Source organism: Malaclemys terrapin, chromosome 8 (genome assembly GCF_027887155.1).
Source record: "Malaclemys terrapin pileata isolate rMalTer1 chromosome 8, rMalTer1.hap1, whole genome shotgun sequence".
NCBI lineage: Eukaryota > Metazoa > Chordata > Testudines > Emydidae > Malaclemys > Malaclemys terrapin.
The window spans coordinates 46,378,064-46,399,977 of record NC_071512.1 but is presented as its reverse complement, the minus strand read 5'-3'; the positions used below and the strand labels follow the sequence as shown (position 1 = coordinate 46,399,977).

At 43.7% G+C, this 21,914-nt stretch overlaps 1 protein-coding gene across 5 annotated transcripts in view; it reads left to right on the top strand.

The window, feature by feature from the left end:
- The window catches only part of DNM3 (dynamin 3), a 318,627-nt gene that overhangs the window by 279,827 nt on the left and 16,886 nt on the right, over positions 1-21,914 (top strand). For 4 of the 5 annotated variants that reach the window (XM_054037812.1, XM_054037811.1, XM_054037814.1 and 1 more), the window contains 3 exons: positions 11,551-11,715; positions 20,112-20,338; positions 21,655-21,891. In XM_054037812.1, coding sequence (XP_053893787.1) covers positions 11,551-11,715; positions 20,112-20,338; positions 21,655-21,891 — 629 coding nt within the window. Of the gene's footprint in view, positions 1-11,550; positions 11,716-12,815; positions 13,650-20,111; positions 20,339-21,654; positions 21,892-21,914 lie in introns of those variants that run through there. The other variant, XM_054037815.1, reaches the window with a different exon arrangement.

The window sequence follows — 21,914 nt, the reverse complement described above, 5'->3', positions numbered from 1 at the left end:
CTCACAATTTTATCACATCTCATGTTTGTTGTTTTTCTCAGAGGCCCTGCTCCTGAACTCAAGTGCTACATAAGACTCACTTTTTTTTTTTTTTTTAATGAAAGCTAAATTCATAGCCCCCATCAGTGTGGAACAAAGCTTGAAAATATGTACCGAGTTCACCCTAAAAGGCTCAAAAACCAGAAGGCAAATAAAAAATTCCAAATGTATTGTTTATTAAAAATCTCATGATTAAGCCAGTCCCGTGACTTTTGAGGGCCTGGTTTATGAATTTTGAATGCTTGGGATTCGCAGTGCTGCACAAATAACCTGGGTTGAGTTTTCATATGCAGTGCAAGATCTTAGATAATGATCCTCACTTCACAGTGTCTGTAACCTGAGAGAAGAATCCAGTTGCAGAATTGGATTGTGATTGGTTAAATCACTTTGGGTTAGATTATGTCTGGCCCTTATGTGGCTATGCAGTGAAAGAGGAAGACAACCTGTGTAAGGGCCAACCAGAATTGCAGTTTCCGTACTTAAGGGAGTGCAGGGCTGCTACAGAGACCATGGGAGTTAAAGATAAGAACGGCCATACTGGGTCAGACCAAAGATCCATTTAGCCCAGTATCTTGTCTTCTGACAGTGGCCAATGCCAGGTGCCCCACAGGGAATGAACAAAACAGGTAATTATCAAGTGATCGATCCCCTGTCGCCCATTCCCAGCTTCTGGCAAACAGAGGCTAGGGACACCATCCCTTGCCCATCCTTGCTAATAGCCATTGTTGAACCTAGCCTCCATGAATTTATCTAGTTATTTTTTAAACCCTGTTATAATCTTGACCTTCACAACATCCTCTGGCAGAGAGTTCCACAGGTAGACTGTGCATTGTGTGAAAAAATACTCCCTTTTGTTTGTTTTAAACCTGCTGCCTATTAATTTCATTTGGTGACCCCTTGTTCTTGTGTAATAAGTAGGAGTAAATAACACTTCCTTATTTACTTCCTCCACACCAGTCATGATTTTATAGACCTCTATCCTATCCCCAAAGTCATCTCTTTTTCCAAGCTGAAAAGTCCCAATCTTATTAATCTCTTCTCATATGGCAGCCGTTCCATACCCCTAATCATTTTTGTTGCCCTTTTCTGGATCTTTTCCAATTCCAATATATCTTTTTTGAGATGGGGCGACCACATCTGCTCGCAGTATTCAAAATGTGGGGTACCATAGGTATATATAGAGACAATATGATATTTTCTGTCTTATTATCTATCCCTTTCTTAATAATTCCCAATATTCTGCTTGCTTTTTGACTGCCGCTGCACATTGAGTGGATGTTTTCAGAGAACTATCCACAATGACTCCAAGATCTCTTTCTTGAGTGGTAACAGCTAATTTAGACCCCATCATTTTATATGTATACTTGGGATTATGTTTTCCAGTGTGCATTATTTTGGATTCATCAACATTGAATTTCATCTGCCATTTTGTTGCCCAGTCACCCAATTTTGTGAGATCCTTTTGTAGCTCTTTGCAGTGGATGAGAGTGGCAGGATCTTTATCTGAGGCTACGTCTACACTACGGGGGGGGGAATTGATTTCAGATACGCAAATTCTGCTACGGGAATAGCGTAGCTGAATTCGATGTATCTGATCCGACTTACCCCGCTGTGAGGATGGCGGCAAATCGACCACCGCGGCTCCCCCGTCGACGGCGCTTACTCCTACCTGGGCTGGAGGAGTACGCGCGTCGATTCAGGGATCGATTATCGCATCCCGACGAGACGCAATAAATCGATCCCCAAGAGATCAATTTCTCCCCGCCGATCCGGGCGGGTAGTGAAGACAAGCCCTGAGAGGAAAGGGTGCAGTTTCCTGACTAGCCAGATGCGGGAGAGAAGGTAGTCTCTGTCATGCTTGGTTCATTGACAATACAAGAAAACTAGTGTATTGTCACCTACTAGAACTAGAGCTTTCTTCCAATGACCAATTCTTGCTGTGAAACTCCATTGCATGGTTAGAGCAGCCCTTTTGGCACAACACTCTATTATGCATCTTTAAGAATATATTAACCAAATTATACATATAGCCCAAAAATGTAACAAGAGAAAGGATTCCAAGAAGCAATTGTAAAGGCTTTTAAGAGAGGCAGAGAACTTACACAAACACAGCATACTTCATTTGTCTAGCCAAGAAAAATTCCAGTTGAACACAAATAAAAGTAGACAAATAGATAATTTCAACCTTAAAGCATAACTACAGTGTTCAGTGTGTTGTCACTTCTTTGTTATTGGCCTTTGTATAAACCCCTCTATACATATCTGCCCCATGACACACTGCCGCAGTCGAGATTTATGGAGGTGTTCAAACTGAATCCCACACTATAAAAGATGGGGAGCTAGTGGCTGGATATTTTTTGTGAGGACTTTCCTTTGGAATGTTCCAGCTAGCCAGAATCTACTGACCTTCAGGATATGATGCAAAGACATCTTGGGAGAGCTGCTGAAGAACTGAATAGAGCTGGAGGCAGTATTTGTGTGTAATGGAGAAATTAGTTTATTTATTTTTTGTGACTGGTTGATCACTATAGGGCTGCTGTTTCTTTCTCTGATCTATTGCATTTATCAATACATATCACAGGGAACTGCGGTGTTCTGATAGGGCCTCTTGATATTGCTATTTTATAAATCTAAAGAGTAAATATGTATTGCTGCAACAAGATTCTGAAGAGGTTCCTAAGTGTCACCCTTAATCGAGAAGCACAGTTTTATATTCATTCACACAATACCTCTCAGATTGGCCATATCGTCTGTAACAGTTTTGTGTTTGGTGGGATGCAGTGCACTCCACTTATTGTCAGTTCGAGAACCACCTGATTCCTCAACAGTTGTCATCTGAATTTATGTTTTAATGTTCTCCTAACACTATATGGACCTAATTCTTTGCTGAGGTAACTCCATTGACTACCATAGAGTTTACCTCTGCAGAGAATTTGGACCTTCTGTCTTATATATGAACTCATCTGAAGACATTATAGGTCAAAACAGTGCTCAGAGTAAAAAGAGACATGCTTTTAGCTGAGTTATGCATTTGCACTTATTCAAAGTGGGATTACATGTTGCTCAGTGGGAACAGATTGGGACTGCTTGACTGTTCTGCACCAAAGCAGACTTAACAGATTTCAGTGATACGCATGTAAGTGCTGTGGACTGTAAATAATTGCAGTGATTAAATCTTGTATTGCATTCTGCTTGTGCTGAATGCAGTCCAAATGAGAAATGTATATAGACAAATAAGAGTCATGCTTGATATGATGTAGCCATCAAAAGGGACTCCAGTTATAGACAAGTGGGAGCAGTCTGGTGAAGCAGGGAAAAATACCTTATCCAACCTAATCCTTTATTTTTGGCTTGAATTTTAATTTTGATTCCATAGCCCATCCTCTGTGCTGTTATGATTTGGGAGTTTTTAAAATCCATTCTGTCTCTTACTTGAGATGGATGTGCTACTATATTTCACCACAAGCTTTACTAACCCTTCTAAACAATACTTGATATCTTGGAATATGTCCCTCAAGAAGATCCTTCTTACTATTATCAGTTAGTGCTGTTCCACCAGCCAATTCTTGCTCTCTACTTATCCAGGATTTGAAAGGTCTATTATTTAGTCATAGCCAATGTTCCCTGCTGGTACTGGTATATTGTAAAATGGAGGCAGCTGCTTGCCTGATGGAATGTTTCAGATTTTTTGGTAGGGATTTTCATTTGTAAACAAAAAAAAAATCAAATTTATAGTTAGACGACTCTTTTCTGACAAAAATATAGAAACAGTATCTCAGTAATTCTCATCCAGTAACTTAGTAATGAGATCTACCACAGCCATCAGTGTATTTTATAATATTACAAAGTATTACTTTGCTTTAAATTAATTTAATTAGATTCGGCTATTTCCCCTGCAATCCAAATGCTTCTATTTTGCCTTCTGCCATCCTTTTTAATAGAATGTTCTGTTTGATAGAAGAAAGTACTTTATTGTTTGAGAAACTCTTCGAATTAAATAACTAGACAAATTCTCCTTTTTGGAACTGAAATCCTACAATGTTATACGAGACATTTTTCTGCATGTTTGCAGCTGCCTGACATGATAAAATCATGGCAGAGATGATATTGTTCACCCTGTGTGGTCAATGCAGGGTTGTTCTCAACAATGTATTTTTCAGTACTTTGTCCAGGTTTGCTTTAAATATTCAATGTTATGGAACTTTTTAATGGGAAACTAGTTCACAGCCTTATAAATCTTACTGTAAGGAAGATTATCCTGATGTTCAGCTGAACTCTTCCTTTTCTGAACTGTATTCCATTACTTGTACCACACAGAATAATTTCTCTTACTCCAGAGTGTTTCCAACCTTCCAGAAGACAAATGTCTCCTCTCCTTAGTTGTCATGTAAACATGCACATATATGGTACAATCCTGTTGCCATTGAAATCAATGGCAAAGCTCCCATTGACTTCAGTGGGACCATGATTTCACCGATAGTTTTTAATTCTTCCTTCATGTGTCACTGTTATCAGCCCCTGAATCCTTTTAGCTGCTCTTCTCCAAACTTCCTGATACAGAGGATGTCTGAATCCACTATTTCAAGTGTGGGTGCATTAGTAAGACTAAATCATATTATTCATTTCATTAGCAGCTTTCATCCAAGCATCTTAGAGCACTTTATGAACATTAATCAATTAAGACTCCCCACCCTTTTGTAAAGTACATAAGTAGTAGTATCTTCCTACAACTGAGGGGACAATGGAGTAGGGAAGGATTGTCACCTCTGCTCGGTGGCATGATGAATGTGTGATTGAAGTGTAATATCCCTCTGGCTGCCATGTTACCTTTCAAAGTATCTGCTCTCACTGCTAAGGCTTTAAGGTTTTCCCCACTGTTGAATAGCTGCATATAATGGGGCGATGACTCATCCGGCAGTGCCTCATGATGGTCGTCCAGGGAATTAGCTCTTTTCATTCAGGAGCGCCCCCTGCAGGCCAGTGTCCTGCTTGCTGCTGGCTCAGGTGTCCTTCCCAGACCCTGGTGCCCCTTACCTCAGGGTTCCACCCCATGCAGTACCCTGCAGTCTCGCTGGGTCTCTCCTCCCTGGGGAACCCCCAACCCCCTATCCCCACCTCACCTCAGTCTTGACTACTGCCAGTCACCATCTAGACCCCGCTCACTGGGGCGGACTGCAGTATAATTGCCACTCATCATCGGCAAGGAGGGTTTGGACCAGCTGCCTCTGCCTACCCTTGGGCTGCCCCTCTGCAACCCCAGTACCCTTCTTGGCCCTTTGCAGCCTGGAGGTTTTCCAGGCCAGACCTCCCCAGCTCCTCTGTCCTTTCCCCAGCCCTGCTCCACTTTAGGTACCCTGCTCAGCTGCCAGGCCCATCCCTCTCAGCATCTAGAGAGAGTCTCTGCCTGAGCTCCAGCCTAGCAGCCCCTTTATAGGGCCAGCTGCGGCCTGATCGGGGCGTGGCCCAGCTGCGGCTGCTTACCCAATCAGCCCAGGCTTACTGGTTTCCCACCACAGCGCTCTCACAGGACTGTTTTAAGCCCTTTAGGGCAGGAGTGGGGTTACTGCCCCGCTACACTGCACTTTGAGTTATTTTCTCCCAGATGTACTAGTTTTCATTTTTCCAAGATGAATCTCGTTCTCTTAGCCCTGTGGTTTTCAACATTTTTTCATTTGCGGACTCCTAAACATTTTTGAATGGAGGTGCGGACCCCTTTGGAAATCTTAGACATAGTCTGCGGACCCCAGGTTGAAAACCACTGTCTTAGCCTATTTCTCTGCTCTCTAGATCCTTCTTAATTATCTCTTTATCCTTCCTGGTGTTGACAGCACCTCCCAGATTAATTGTCAGATTTTGTAATTAGTATTCCTCTTCCAGGCCATTAATGAAGATATTAAATTAGGGCATACATACGATAGATAAATTGTAGCAACCCAGTAGACACCTACCCTACATCCACGCATTGCCACTTATTGCATCCTTGTAAAACTGTGTAAAAATAAACCAACCCTCTCCCCCCGCACCAACAACTAAGAGAATTTTTTCACTTCAAGGTCCCAGAAGCAAAGACAGGGTTTTCATCTCGAGGCCAAAAGACCAAAAACATCAAGACACTTGATCACGGCCTTGGATAGACCAAGAGACTACCTACACTTGACCAGAGCTCGGAGAGCCGGGAAGCGACTCAGAAAATGAACTCTACTAGCTTGCCCTTGCTAAGGCAGGGCAGAGGGCATGTGCTTCTGGTTGTGGGAAGGAAGGGGAGAGGAGAACATATACTGTTCCTCTAGTGTGCGAAGAGGGAATGAGCTGCCATGGCTGCTGGCTAGGGGACTTAGAGGCATTGAAAGGATCCTCATTGCCTTCTTCCTCTTCCCGAGACTGGAGGGGAGGCAGAGAAGGTTGTTTCCTGGCTTCTTTGACTTCCTTCTTGAGCAGCTTTGTTGGCCTGACACCTCCTCACATTCTTTCCTCTGCCTTCCTCTACATGGTGAGATAAAATGGTGGGAGGAACATTGATCAAAGGTGCTGCTCCGAGGTAGCTCCAAATAATTTTTGAAGAGGGTAGCAGCAGTCATATGACTGCCAGAGTCAGGGCGCCCAGCCAGCTGAACAATTTACATGCGCCAGGTGAATATGCCAATGGAAATTTGCAAGGCTGGATTATGGTTGCTCTTTATTTCTGGCGTTTCAGCTAGTTTTCAGTCCCATGTTCCAGGTCATTTGGAAAGAATTCTGCAGTAAGAGTCTGTGAGACACCATAAAATCTTTCCCTCTCTAGATACAAAACATCTTCTGTGTTCTCTTCAGCCACTAATTTAGTAATTCTATTTATAACAAAGCTATTGGTCGTCAAGTACCATCCTGATCACTGTTTTGCTATTCCAACCACTGAGCTTCATGATCTCTCAGCTGAAGCGGTGGAGAAGGCTCTTAGCAGGTGAAAGTCACTGACAAATATGACTATTTAAAAGTGGGACAATGGCTTGAAATGTTCAGCTTCTGCCTTTAAGATTAATTTAATTGTTGTCACAGAAAGACAATCAGTCTCAGGAGTGCAGGGATAATTTTTATAGTTGGGGTGCTGATGATGGGAACCATGTATTTGGTGCTTGTTATTACTACTTCAAGCCAGGGAGTGCAGTAGCACCACTAGTTCCAGCATCACTGAACAGACGTGACTTTTTGCATTAGTTTGTCTTGTCCTATTATCTGCAAGAGACTTCAACAGCATATTCCTATTTAAAGATATAACAGAGCCCATTCAGAAGGTGCTATTGTAACCCAGACACCTTCTGGATGTGGTGTTCTGTTCCATATAGTGGCACTGAGACCACTTAAAGAGAGACATAAAATGAGTCTCTACAGCCTTAGCTAACAGACAGTTGGCTTTTAGTTCATGTGGTAGAGGCTCATGCATTAAGCTCCCAAGGTCCCAGGCTTGATCCTGCCTGACAACGACTGGGGTCTGTCGTCGTTACGCTATGCCTCAATCAGGGCTGTCCCTACCCATACGCAAAGTACGCAGCTGCGTAGGGCACCATGAAATTTGGGGCACCAAATTTCCTGGTGCCCTAGGCAGCTACGTGCTGCTCCAGCTCCTGCTCCGCCTCTTCCCCAGGGCCCCCACCCAAGCCCTACCTCTTCCTGCCCCTGCTCTGTCCCAGCCCCGCCCCCACTCCAGTCCTTCCCCTGAGGAGTGCAGCAGGGGTCAGGCATCCTGCACTCACCGGCGTGGTAAGTGGAGCAACCCGGCCCCAGCCTGCTCCGCACTGCCAGCTCCCAGCTGTGCCGCCGGTGAGTGCTGGGGGGCGGTTCCTCCTGTCCCCCAAGGCTCTGAGCCAGGGGAGCAGAGCAGAGCGGGCTGGGGCCGGGTCACTCCATTCCCCAGGCGGCAGGAAGTGGAGTAACCCTGCCCCAACCCGCTCCGCTTCGCTGGCTCGTGCTGGCGAACGGTTTCCCCCCTGCCCCCCAAGCCTGCTCCTGCCCCCCCCCCACGGAGGCCTGGGGCCCCACACAGGGCCCCCATGGAGGGGCTGCGGAGGGCACCAAAATGTCTAGGGACGGCCCTGGCCTCAATTGAGGTGTTTGTGCATTAATATAACGCTAGGATTTTAATGTGGCTCAGTGGTATGATCTGCAGTTTTACAATAATGAAATTTAAATGTAACAGGGACTGTGGTATAACATACTTCTGGATTTGTTATGAAATCTAGTTTTACCAAGCAGCTTAATCCTTATTGGTTAATTTGGGCATGAGACAGTTTGAGTCAATTGAAAGGGAAAAGCCTAATAACTTTCAGAGCTTTTTAAAAATAATAATTATTATTATTTATTTTTTGTATTGCGCTAGTGCCCAGGAGCCTGAGTCACAAACCAGGACCCACTGTGCTGGGTGCTGTACAAACACAGAACAAAGAGAAGGTCCCTGCCCCAAACAGATTATAATTTTAGTATGAACTTAAAGTAAAAAGACAGTAAACGGTTGAGAATATTATTAGTGGAAACCTTTTTAAAAAATTGCTTTAAACTTTCCAAAAATTGATATAGAAAAATAGATCAGCAGTATAAAGTCTAATCTGTTACCTTTTCAAAAAGGATATTGATTCCTGCGATATTCACATTTTGTAAACATCACCACTGAACCTGCACATAAAAGGTTAAATGTTTGCAGACTATTACCCTTTGCCTTCAAGATCAGAGACAAATTACTATTTTTATTTTACATTCCCTTGATGAGGATAATGATAAACATCTGTCACTTCGCTGCTTAGCCAGCAAAGAATCTTATTGCAATCCTGTAATTTAAACAGGAAAAAAAATACATAGACATACACTCTGTTATATTGACAGCGTGGAGGAGGTGATAGAAAATTCCAGCTAGATCTGGGGGTACTGGGAAAACGGCATTTTATGTCTGCAATTACTTTGCTCAGAGAAAAATTCCATAGATGTATGCTTTTCCATTTATCTTGGGTATTTTAGAAGGGGAAATTACTGCTTGTTTCTTTCCAAACCCAGGGAGGAAAAGAAAAAAAATATTCGATCTGAATTCTGTGACTCTCCACCATATGTAGTCCATTAGCAGAATGATTAAGGTTTGCATGTTAGTGTCTCTACTGGTGTTACAGAATCCAAAACAGAACTTCATCTTGGGTTTCATCAGTTACAGTGCTTGAGTTCCATCCGCCCTCTCCAAATTTTTAGGAAACTTTGCTAATTATTTTTAAAGCCATTAGATTAGTTGTTTTTCCCATTACTTTTGCTCTAATTAAAAATGTCTAACCTGTTATTATCTGTCATATTAAGGGCAACAAAATTCAAGGAGTATTTAGTTTTTAAATGGTATATTAGACCTTGTTCTTCGGCTCAGCTGCAAGAAGTTAAAACTACTCCCAGTTGCTTTTCGGTGTTGGTTGGATCAAGCTTTGGTTTATAAGCAGTAAATGTGAAATGCTATTCTGAATGAAACCGAGGAGTCCGGTGGCACCTTAAAGACTAACAGATTTATTTGGGCATAAGCTTTCGTATTTATGTGCAAATAAATCGGTTAGTCTTTAAGATGTCACCGGACTCTTTGTTGTTTTTGTGGATTCAGACTAACACAGCTACCCCCTGATATTCCAAATAATTTACCTTCTAGTACCAAATAGGCCAAAACAGACACATTTTGTTAAGAGGTCATGTTGGGAGCATGTCTTGGTTTTGGAGTAAGAATGGCTTGTTGCTTGGTGTGGGTTTTACCTTCTGGTGATTAGATTGTCAGCTCTTTGGGGCAGGGACTATCTTTCTGTTCCAGGTCTGGACAGCACCTAGCATAATGGGGCCCTGATCCATGACTGGGACTCTTGGCGCTATAATAATACTACTAATAAATAATATACAGTAATACCTTTTTGTGTTTAATTCTCATTGTAATGTATTTGCATTTAGTGAATATAGTCCATTGGGATAAAATTCATCCCAGTGTAAGACTTAGGCACCGCTGCAGAAATTGTGTTTTGCAGGGAGGTGGGAGGCTGTATAGCAAAAGCACTGAAGGCCAAGATTTTCCCAGATGACTAAGGATTTTTAGCATCTCAGTTCTGGGGTGCCCCACTTGGCATTCCTTGAAGTGTGATTTTCAGAATCTCAAAGTGCTGAGCATCCATCCTCTGAAAATCAGGCCCCTTGAGGGTGTCTCAAGTTGAATGCTTGAAGCCACTAGTTACGTGAAAATCTTATCTCAACATTATATTAATAATGTAGTAGCTGCTGATGCTGACAAGTATGGCTGATAGATAGCTACTTACCTCAACTAGATTTTGTTCATAGCACGTTATTCACACTTGGTCATATAACTTCTGTTTTCTTTTGTGCAGTAGCTACAGCTGCAAATGGACCAGATTTTAGTTTTTGTTGTTGAAACCAGAACAGCTTAAATTCTTTCTGAGTTTCTGCAGAGAAATATTTTCTCTTGGGGTGGGGAAAGAGACATTATTCCCCATGCTTTTCCACTTGAAATTCAGTTTGTTTGGCTTATTTAAGCCTGCGGAAGCAGTTTATTTTTTGCCTACAAGATCAATGTACAGTAGTTTTCTTGTTTTTAAACAGTCCAAACTGAAATGAAGTGCATACTATTAGCTTCCAGTTAATTTCAATGGTAAACACAAATCTGCTATTTCAGGTCAATTGTTTACATACAAAGAAGCTATTCCAATCCAGCGGAAGAAAGGCCTCATGTGCAAAGCCTTGAAGTACTGAAACCCAGGGCCGCCCAGAGGATTCACGGGGGCTTGGGACAAAGCAATTTCAGGGGCCCCTTCCATTAAAAAAAAGTTGCAATACCATAGAATACTATATTCTCGTGGGGCCCCTGTGGGGCCTGGGGCAAATTGCCCCACTCCCCCCTCCCCCCCCCGGTGGCCTTGCTGAAACCGGAGTGTTGTCATCCCTAAGTCATCTGTTGTTAGATGTGTTACGTCTCATTTAACAAGTCTGTGGCTGAGTTTCTGGATTTGTCACAACTGAGTCAGTTCTCAGTAGCAAGGCTAGAATTTACCCAGAGGACCGGAGATTACAAAATCAGAGTTTGTAGTGCTGCTTTCATGAGTGAGTCAGGAGACAATTGGCAGGCTGAATATGGTAGTTACACTCTCTGTTAGTAAGTATTGCAATGAGATGAGGGAATTTCTGAGGGTTTCATTCACCTCCTCAGTTCTTTACTGTTTTGAACCCAGCTTTGATCTAAAAATGTGAGTTTGTGTGGAAACGTGTAACATTTCCTCTGAAAATGGACTCACATTGGATCTTATATTAACCCCTAACTGCCAGGAATCCAGATTTCCTGCTGCTAAGTACTAATGTAATACAGCTTGATGCCTAATGATTAAAGCTCTAAACATGCTGGTATCAAAGAAATGTGTTATTGTATTACTATTCTGTAAGTGCAGCTTTCTTGGCCCTCCTGTTCCAACTTTGAAGGGTAAATAGCATGGAAAGAGGTTTATGTTTCATTCTGCTTCTGTGTAGACGGAAAACGATGAGAACAGCCAGGCAGACAATTTCTCCATGGACCCCCAACTGGAGAGGCAGGTGGAGACTATTCGCAACCTTGTGGACTCCTACATGTCTATTATCAATAAGTGTATTCGTGATCTGATACCAAAAACAATCATGCACCTTATGATCAACAACGTAAGTAACAACCGCACTTTCTCAATCATTTTCAAATGTTTGGTTTTATCTTCAACTCTTAAAGAACTAACTTGTTTTTAAAATAGAGCAGCACTGTCGTACGGTGAAGAGAAGACAACAAGCATATAGAATATCACACATTGCAAACATGAGTAATAGTTCTGCCCTTATTAAAATAAAACACTGGAATTTTCTGCAGCAAAAAGTCCAATGCTCTGCAGCTTCTAGAGCAGCTGCAGTGCTTACTGTAGAATACTATAGTATTTTTAATGTAAGGCTGAGTTCAGGTTAGTCCTAGTTGGCATCAACAGTATTGTTTAAAAGCACACTCCAGACCCAGTCATACTTGTCCTTCAGTGGTGTGTTTGTAATGCCTCCTGCTGAGTACAAGCTGGGAATTCCACCTAGACAGCAGCTGACGATGTGCAGCAGACCTGTATTGCACTGACCTGTAGTCCTTAAACAGGGGCGGCTCTAGGCACCAGCAAAGCAAGCACGTGCTTGGGGCAGCCCATTTGCAGGGGCGGCAGGGATCCAGCATGGGAGCTGAGAACCAACACGGGGCCCTGGGAGCTGTAGTTCCTTGGTTAGCTCCCTGCCTATAGAGCCAGCCCTGGAGCAGGGAAAGAACTACATTTTCCAGTGTAAGCAGAGTCAGGATGAGCTCTACCCTGACATCTGGTGGTGAATTATGGTGAGTGTGGAAAAGAACTCCAGGGGCTGATCTTGTTTGCATAGGCACACCCACCTGCCAGGCATGAAACAACAGCAACTGAAAGTGGTTACTTTGGCTGGTGTGGGATCCCCAGTTTCTCTGTTATTGGGACAGGAAGAATGAAGTTTTGTTACCCTGATTCTGTGAATCAAGGCCAGTGGAACTGTTGTGTGACAGAAGGACTGAGTGAGTCCTTCACCATTACCTAAGTAGCACTTGCTTGACAAGGGGCATGGGTTACAAAACCCAGTGAATTGAGAGAGGATGGGGACAGGTATTTGTACCTGATGGTATGTGCCCCCCTACCCCCTGAGGGCTTGAAACACCAATTGCACCATCTCCTCTTTCCACTGTTGACCGTCAGACCTAACTTTGATTCAATTAGGAGTCTAGTTACAGGTTGCTGAGCTGAATTCACTTTGGGCCAATAGTGCACCAGAACTGGGGCTCCCCTACTCTGAGCTGAAATCACTGAGAGCTGAAATCACGAAAGAGTTAAAAGCAACAGAGGGTCCTGTGGCATCTTTAAGACTAACAGAAGTATTGGGAGCATAAGCTTTCATGGGTAAGAACCTCACTTCTTCAGATGCAAGAGTTAAAGTTATTAAGTGCTGTGTTAACTAGTGGGGGAGCCTGAAGCTATATTGCTAAGCAGCTGGCAGAGCAATTTGTGGGGACGACTGGAGGAGCAGCGAGCAGTGCGGAGCCTTGCGGGGACGGTTGGAGCGGCCCAAGGAACGGCGAGTGGAGCTGTTTGCAGGGATGGCTGGAGCGGCTCATAGGTCGGGGAGCGGAGCAGCTCGTAGAGCGGAGCGGTTCGTGGGATGGCAGGAAGTGGACTGGCTCGTGGTGAAGGCTGCGGCGGAACCCCACGGAGAGATGGCTGGCCGGCCTCGGATCACGTAAGGTGCCCCTTAACACCCTGCGTGCCCCCCTTTTACTCTGGGGCTGCACTGACCAGGGACAGAGACTTTGGGGGTTGTTGGACTTTTGGGACTTTGGGTGGTTGCTGGACCCAAGAGACTTTCTGGGTGTTGGACTTTGGGGACTCTGGGTGATTTTTGGGTTGCTGGATTCAAGAACCAAAGGGAAAGGACACAGCCCAGTATGCTGGGGTGGGTTTTTTGCTCATGGTTTGTGTTATGAATCCTGTTTGTGGTGTTTTTCCAATTTAATGCTGATGTCGTTTACCTCATGTTATTAAACATTTTCTGTTACACTCAGACTCTGTGCTTGCGAGAGGGGAAGTATTGCCTCTTAGAGGCACCCAGGGGGTGGTATGTAATTGTCCCAGGTCACTGGGTGGGGGCTCGAGCCGGTTTTGCATTGCGTTATTGAAACGGAACCCTCTAGATACAGAACCCGGCCCTTGTTGCTGCCAACTTAGATGGGCAGAAGGGTTACACCAGCATTCCCTTGGCCACTACCAACAGGAAAGAGGGGGAGGGAGTGAGGTAGCTGAGACCTCATGCTGCAGCCTGCTATGAATGGAGAGCTGCACTCTGAAGGGTAGGGATACCATATTTTAACATTCAAAAAATAGGACACTCCACAGGGAGGGAGGGTAGCCCCACCCTGCCACCATCCACCCCCTCCGACTGCCCCCCACAGAAACCCCAACCCATCCAACCCCCCCTGCACCCTGTCCCCTGATCACCCCCTATCTAAGCCTCCCTTTTCCTTGTCCCCAACTGCCCCTTCCTGAAACCGCCCCATCTTCCCCCCTAGGACCACACACCTACCTGTCCCCTAACAAATCCCCAGGACTCCCATGCCTATCCAACCGCTGCCTGTCCCCTGACTACCCCCCTAACCCCTGACCCATCTAACCCCCCCTTCTTCCTGCCCCTGACTGCCCCCCTGAACCTCCGCCCCATCCAACCCCCCAGCCCCCTTACCATGCCACTCAGACCAGCATGTCTGGCTCCGCGCAGTGCCAGACAAACTGCTGCATACATGCTGCCGTGCTCCCCCGTGGAGCCACAGCCCCCTCCCCCCCCCCAGCACCTGCCTTCCAGATTTGAACACCTCAGAATTCAGGAGTGCTCAAGCTCAGTTTGGGCAGCTGTTACTTCATTTCTCCCAAATCAAATATACTGATCCACTGTAACTTGCTGTAGAAAAAGTAGGATAAAATTGAGCAAGAAATGCTTCCCAGTGGTTATTAGGACTGGAATTGCTATTTTCAACAGCCATTGCCTTTTTGTTTGTTTGTTTTAAAAGGAAGACAGTGATATTGCATTGGCAAATTCCTCATAGAAAGAAAGAGTGGAAGAAAAGAATAATAAAGGCACCTCAACTTTTCCTCATTTATGGAGGACAGTCTTATAATATGCATCCAGATATCCTCCAATCACACAAGCTGAAAATTGTTCCACTTTACTGCAGTTCTGTAACCATATGGGAACCAATCTTGTCTGTGTTCTGTGCACATCTAAAATTCATGCTGAATGACCTGCCATGGGAGCGAGTTACCAGTGACCCAGGGCTGCGGCGGAAGGAGGGTGCAGCTGGGGGAGCGGGGGGAGAGAGCCCAGAGCTGGGGCGGCAGGGGGTGTGGGTGGGTGGGTAGGGAGAGCCCAGGGCTGGGACGGGGGGCAGCCAGAATTTTTTTTGCTTGGGGCGGCAAAAAACCTAGAGCCGGCCCTGTCCTTAAATGACCAAAGGCCTTGAATGTCCTTGTTGCATGTTTTTTTCGGGGGATAGCAGTTCATACTGTACTAGTATTTTGTTTGGGTTCCTTCCATTTGCAGATCATCTTTTAAAAAAAACAATTCTAGGGGTTCTTTGAACACTTTGTTTAGAGCAGTGGTTCTCAAACTATGGGGGGGGCCTCCCAAGAGAGGTGCGGGAATGTGTCAAAGGAGATGCAAGATGTGTGCTTTTTCTTTTTCTTTTATTTTTAACTGCTCTGGCTGTCAGCCCTCGGTGACTGGGGCTCATGCAAAAGGGCCATGCACACCCAGGAGGCGGGGATAAAGGGGTCAGCCGAAGCCCCGCCACCTACGCTCAGGCTCTCCTCCTCCCCCACCTCTCCAATCCCTCACCTGGAGGAGGCGGGGCTCTGGCTATCAGCCCCAGGGTGGCAATAGCAGCGCAGAAGTAAGGTGGCAATGGGGCACTAAGTCCGTGTGAAAAGAGGTGATATTGATAAATATCACTTGTCACATTGCCACCCTTATTTCTGTGCTGCTGCTGCTGCTGGCACGGTGCTGCCTTCAGAGCTGGGTGCCTGGCCAGCAGCCGCTGCTCTCCGCTCTACCTTCAGAGCTGGGTGGCGGTATGTGTACTTGTGGGGGAGTAAATGACTACAGGCACAAAGGGGGGGGGGTCCCAATCAAATACGTTTGAGAACCACTGGTTTAGAGTATTAGAGGAAATGTATGTATCTGCCCCCTAGATCATCTGATTTAAAAGTAGCTTTGCTTTAGCGTTGCTAGCCTATTGCTTGAGGACCTAGAAGACCTTCACTTCCTGATAGAGTCCTGATTGGGATCCAGTCTGTGCTACTCTTTGTACTAATGCCACTACTGCTGTATTTGTATTAAATCACTACAGGAAATAGCACTTCCTTTCAGTCACTGATAAGACCTTCTTTATGATCTGTTAAGTCAACAAAAAATCAGTTGTAATAAATAGAATACAATAAAAAGCAAATCTGTCTAAAATGTAGCATTTACATGTGAGTTCACAAAGTCACCTTTTATTTTCGGAGGCTGATGTATCCCGGGAGGTCTTTAGGAATTACATTGCACCTGAGATCTGGGTGGCTGGCATAGTAGCTTGAATGCAGTCCACTAGTTAGTACGGAACGAACAAGATCTTCACACAGAGGGGAAGACCAACCAGGCTTCCCTTAACTTCTCTTGGGCTAATGAAGCCAATCTTTGAATTATGTTAGAATCCTGGGAGGGAAGATTCACTGAGGCCTTTACAAAAGAGTGTGAAAGCAAATGGAACTTCCACATTTTTCCAAAATTAGCACAAATCTAGAATTCAGGAAGTGTGTATGTGGAGTAATTCTCTCCGCTCCCTCCAGAGCACAGCTGGGACCTTGCTTTATAGACTTAAGGGGAACTCCATTGCTTTTTGAAAGGAATATTGCTCCAGCTCTCTTTCAGAAAGTGCAGAATTTAGTGAACAGTTCCTTTGGAAAGTTTAAATTACATTTTCTGCCACTCACGTCCCCATATGGAATTGATTAAGAAGTTGAAATGCTTTGCTTCAGAAGTACAGTGCTGTAAGGCTTTGTACATTGAAACTGTGTGGCTGTCTTACTATTAAGGCATGCCAGGTGACAGTGGCACAAAGAAACAGCACATTTTTGACACCATCTAGCTCTAAACTCACCTCTCAGTCAGAATACACACTCTGGGTTTGAGTGCACCAGTGCTAGCAGAAACCCTGAGTCCAATCTTATAACTTAAAATTATGCCAAAGATTCAAAGCTTTTCAAAAGAAAGTGTGAAGACTTGAGAATTAAATGTTAATGCATTTATTTCCAGGAGGCTTGAACTGAAAAATGTTGAAAAATCAGTGAAGATGTTACTTTTTTTAAAATATTGACACTGTTAAACAGAGAAAAGAATAACGTTTTGCTTAGCAAGCCAAAACGTCATGCAAAGAAATGGGAAGTAGGGGAGCCGCATTGGAAGCCGAGTCCTTTTCAGCAGTTTGTGTTGTCTGGAGATCTTTAGAATCCCAACCCATCCACTGAGAGAGAAATGAAATTAAACCCCTTTTAATTATTTTTTTCAATCTATAGTGCTCCAGAGTGTTGCCTGCAGAACTCTAGAAACAAATTGATCCCAAGGAAGTGGTTTCCATAGCAATTGCAACCTGATGAATATTTGTAGAACTTCCTCACCAGTTGGTGGGATCTTTAAGTGGTGCTTACAATTCAGAGTGAAGTACTGGATTCAAATTTATTGTAGAGAAAATAAATGAATGCTGTCCTACAGCATGTCTTGTATACGTATATGTCTTGAATGTATGTCACTACACTCCAAATCAACTGCTAATTAGGGTGAATGTTGGTTATTTTAAAAGAAAAGGAAATTTACCACAAAAAACCTGCATCAAGTTATTAAAGAGTCAAACACACCTAAATGAAACACATGTTCAGAATTCAAAGCGGAAATGTTACTAATACATAGAGCCCTGCAAATCTGCAGATATCCATTTTATATCTGCGGACCATTTTTGCGGATCTCGGATCAGATGCAGATACAAATTTTGTATCCGTGCAGAGCCCTACTAGTATACCTCCTGGTGCTGAGGTATTGGAAGATGCAAATAGTGGGTGATCTTGGAAAAGGTAGGTTCAGTTTGGTGGATTAACTCCAATTTAAACTTTAATACAGATCTTTTAATGTTATGGAAATGACTGCATATTCGATCCCATGGTAGCAGTAGCCCTGGCTGCTGCTCGTTGAGATTTCCACGCATGCTCCTTTAGCCCCAGCTGTGAGAGCAACACTTCAAGCTGCTCTCTGGGCTGCCTTGTGCTATCCCTCACCCAAATACAGAACTCCGCTCTGAATTCTTGTCCCTCCCTGTAAGTTCTCTGATGAGGCAGGATCTGGGATACTGGGGTATTAAAATGCCTACGGTGATTTTGAACATTGCAGGTTTGAGCCCTGTTTGGGGGCATATCTTAAACAGTTTGTGTAATGTTGTGTTTATATCCTGGAAGGGGCTAAAGTATCAGTTCCCCCAAGCCAGGAGAAAGCTGTATGTATAGAGGGCCCATCTTCAGCTTGGAGAGTTGGTCTGCGATCAAATGCATCAGGTGGGGAGGTAGGCTAGCCTCATAACAGCTCCAGTGCTGACCTTACACTGGGGTTCAGTGAGCATGCATGGAGATCTACCATGATAATAGTTGCAGGCTGATGTTGTTCAAACAGATATTTGTGTTTAACAATTCCTTAACGATCAGCTCTGCCCTTAATCTAATTTAAGGATTTTTTTTAAGTGATGTCATTAAAATTTTCATTTAATCAAGTATAATTTGATGCTGTTTAACTAAGATATCTGTTTTTAATGTGGAGCTTCTGTCAATAGCAAGGAAAATGGTGTATTCTGGCATTTGATCAGTACCATCCGCTGAAAAACACTGTGAGATTCATGGGAAAAATTTGCAGACGTTGGTAAGAATTCACATATCTCCTCTTGAACATGAATGAGAAACAACCATAGCGTCCAGTGACGATGTGCCTGTTTTTCTGGAAAGCCTCCCTGCTTTTCACTGTCAGAAGGCACTGGAGGATCCCAACACCAGTTCAACTTGGCCACTGTCTCAGGCCTTGTCTACACACAAAAATGGTCCCAATAATAATTAGTTTTGTAATAAAAAAATAATTAGTTTTTAAAACAATGTAATTAAGCTAGTGCAAATCCCTCTGCAATCGGAGGTTGTACTTATGAAATCAGATGTTCAGGAATGTGTTACTGTTAGTATCTCAAGCTCAAATAATCTTTACAGAGTGAAAAACAGATGAGAAATAGATCAGAAGAGTTTTTTAAAAAAATCTTCCAATGCAAGGATTTAATAGATCAACAACTGGTCTCTGAATCTATTTACCACAGAATGGTTTAAATACCTCTGGATCTGTATCTGTCTTAATGTGCTCCAGGTTTCTATAATCAGGGCAGGCATAGCAGGGAATCAGTATATTAAATTAGATTATATATTCAGTTTATAAGGTGTGTGTGTGTGTGTGTGTGTGTGTGTGTGTGTGTGTGTGTGTGTGTGTGTATGGGGGCATTTGGGGTCCCACAAAGTTGTCGGAGATGAAAGACTTGATGTGCAGTAGGTGAAATTAGTATTAAGAAAATAATTCTGAAAGAAATTTTGTAGTGCCTTAAAAATTCCATTCCCGGGGAACTAGATGGCTTATGGGATTGGTGATGGGCTGCCCTTTAACCTCTAGGTCAGCTGTTTAGAATTGAGCCAAAAATGCTCTTAGCACTTAACAGCTCTTCAACAGCCTGTGTGAAGTGAGTTAAAAATACAGGAGACACCTTACAGGCTTAGATCAGTATTTGACACTAATGGTGACTAATGCCTCAAAGGAAGGCAGAAGAACCCCACAATGCATTGTGCAGTGTTACACCATGAGAATATCTTGCTGTGGCATACGAAGGGTATTTTCAGTCCAGGGAGATCCTACAGAGATTTACATATTAACAACAATACTTACATAAAGCATTTTTCTACTCTATACCTCAAAGCACTTTACCAGGTTTATCAAGCAGAATTCTAAAAGTTTCCTCCCTTCCCACAAACTCAGCTATCTTTCCTAATGGCCAGTATCCCTGTGGCCTCAAAATGTGACCATTGGTTTAGCTAGTAGGTGAATAGTTCTGGGAGCTCCCCTCTTCCTCAGGCCCAATGGCAAGAGACTAGCATGAACTACTAACGCCACTTTCACAACTGGCACCATAGTGGTTGAATAGTGGACTTCAGTTCCCAGTGCTGTCTGTCTGGCACAATTTCTCTTGATCTCTCTTCTTCTCTATGGATCTGGTTTATTCTCATTGAAGTGCCAGCATTCCAGTGGTGGCAGGTGAACTTGATTGTGCCGTGTCCATTGATTTGAAGACCTCAGCTGTGTTTATGCAATATCTTATTGCCATTTGCAGCCCGTTAGCAGGGGTCTTTTTTTGTCTGATTTTCTAGGTAAAAGAATTCATAAATGCAGAGCTCCTGGCTCACTTGTATTCCTCTGAGGACCAAAACACCTTGATGGAGGAGTCAGCAGAACAGGCTCAGAGGCGAGATGAGGGGCTTCGCCTGTACCAAGCCCTAAAAGAAGCACTGGCGATCATTGGAGATATTAGCACTAGCACTGTATCTATCCCTGCCCCGCCTCCAGTTGATGATTCCTGGCTACAGCAATCCCGCAGGTAAGGATCTTCATATCAGTTTTGCAGTGGAAATTAAGACAAAGAGCTAGATCTTCAGCACCGCTACGTCTCCTCCTTCTCTGGCAAGCCTTTCTCCATGTCTCAAATGAAATTCTTGAGAGAATCAGAGAACTCTTGTTGAGGGATGGGAGCGTGCAGGTGGAATTCTTGTACTGGGTAATCCTAAAAACCTCACAGGTGAGCTGAATTTTAACAACCATATGCTCAGAATTCGTCTTTGCACAGTGGAAGGTCCTACCAGTTAAGCCACCAGCCTTCATTCCAGATATTTCCTGTCCTGTTTTGTTCTAGAAGGGACATGGAGAAAAAGGTGCTTATAAACCTCTTGGGGAGAGGGTTCTGGTATATGAATCTGTTGGACCTGGCAATCCATTTTCGGATATGTCAAGTAGCTTTGGGATTCATCATCTAGAATTGTCTTCCATGGAGCTACTGTAGTATGTGTCTCCTTCACCAAAAGATATCCGGCCTGTATATAGTCCAAGTTTTATACAAATTCTTCCACACGTTCATATTACGTGGATAAATGGAAGAGGCATATGTATCAAGAAAGGTGCTTGTAATCTCTTTTCTGCCTTTGAGAATACCATCTAGTGTACTTCGTTTGTGACTCAGTTGATATTCCATTTGGTTGCTATGGCTCAAATAATATAATCATTTATGCTCCCACCCTACAGCATCTCAGTTTCTTTAAGGGTTTTTAACTCTTCTCTTCCCAAGCTCAGGCAACCCCACCCCTCTGTGAAACCTAAGTCAATTTTTGTGTCCACTTTTTGGTTCTTTCAAGTCACTGGAAGATTTCAGTGTTCCTTACCTATGGCTTCCTTGAAAAGAAAGTGGCCTTCTTATTAAATCCACCTAACAAATTGGTGTTAGAATATTGACAATTCTAAAACCATTATATTTATCCTTGTGATTGTACAGCTGATTCTGACCTTAATAATGCTTACTTTCTAGGGATGGTGTGATAGTGAAGGGTTGAGTGTACATTTTGTAGAGGGGGTGAGGGAATAGATATTATTTTGAGACTTGGAAGCATCTCTGAGCATTTCTTTGGAATGGATGGGAGCATGGAAGGCACCATCCAGAACAAAGGAAAATAAGAGTGTTGTCATTGCAAGAATATATTATACTAGCTCTGTGAGATAGCGGGCTGCCTAAATTATACTCTTCAGGACCAAGACAATATGAGAGCAGAGGAAAATGTTTACAAGATTGTTACAGGTTTCAGAAAGTATTTGGCTTCCATTTTTGAAGACCATGTAGATTTTCATTAATCTCTGATTGTTCACTAGATCACCCCCTCCAAGTCCTTCAACTCAGAGAAGGCCTACATTAAATAATCCCCCAACCAGACCTTTATCTGGCCGAGGACCTGCTCCAGCAGTCCCATCACCAGGCCCTCTGTCTGGGGCTCCACCGGTCCCATTCCGTCCAGGACCATTACCTCCATTTCCTAACAACAGTGAAGGCCTTGGGACGCCACCTCAGGTTCCATCTCGGCCAACGCGGGCTCCTCCCAGTGTTCCAAGGTAAGACATTGAATAAATCTTGA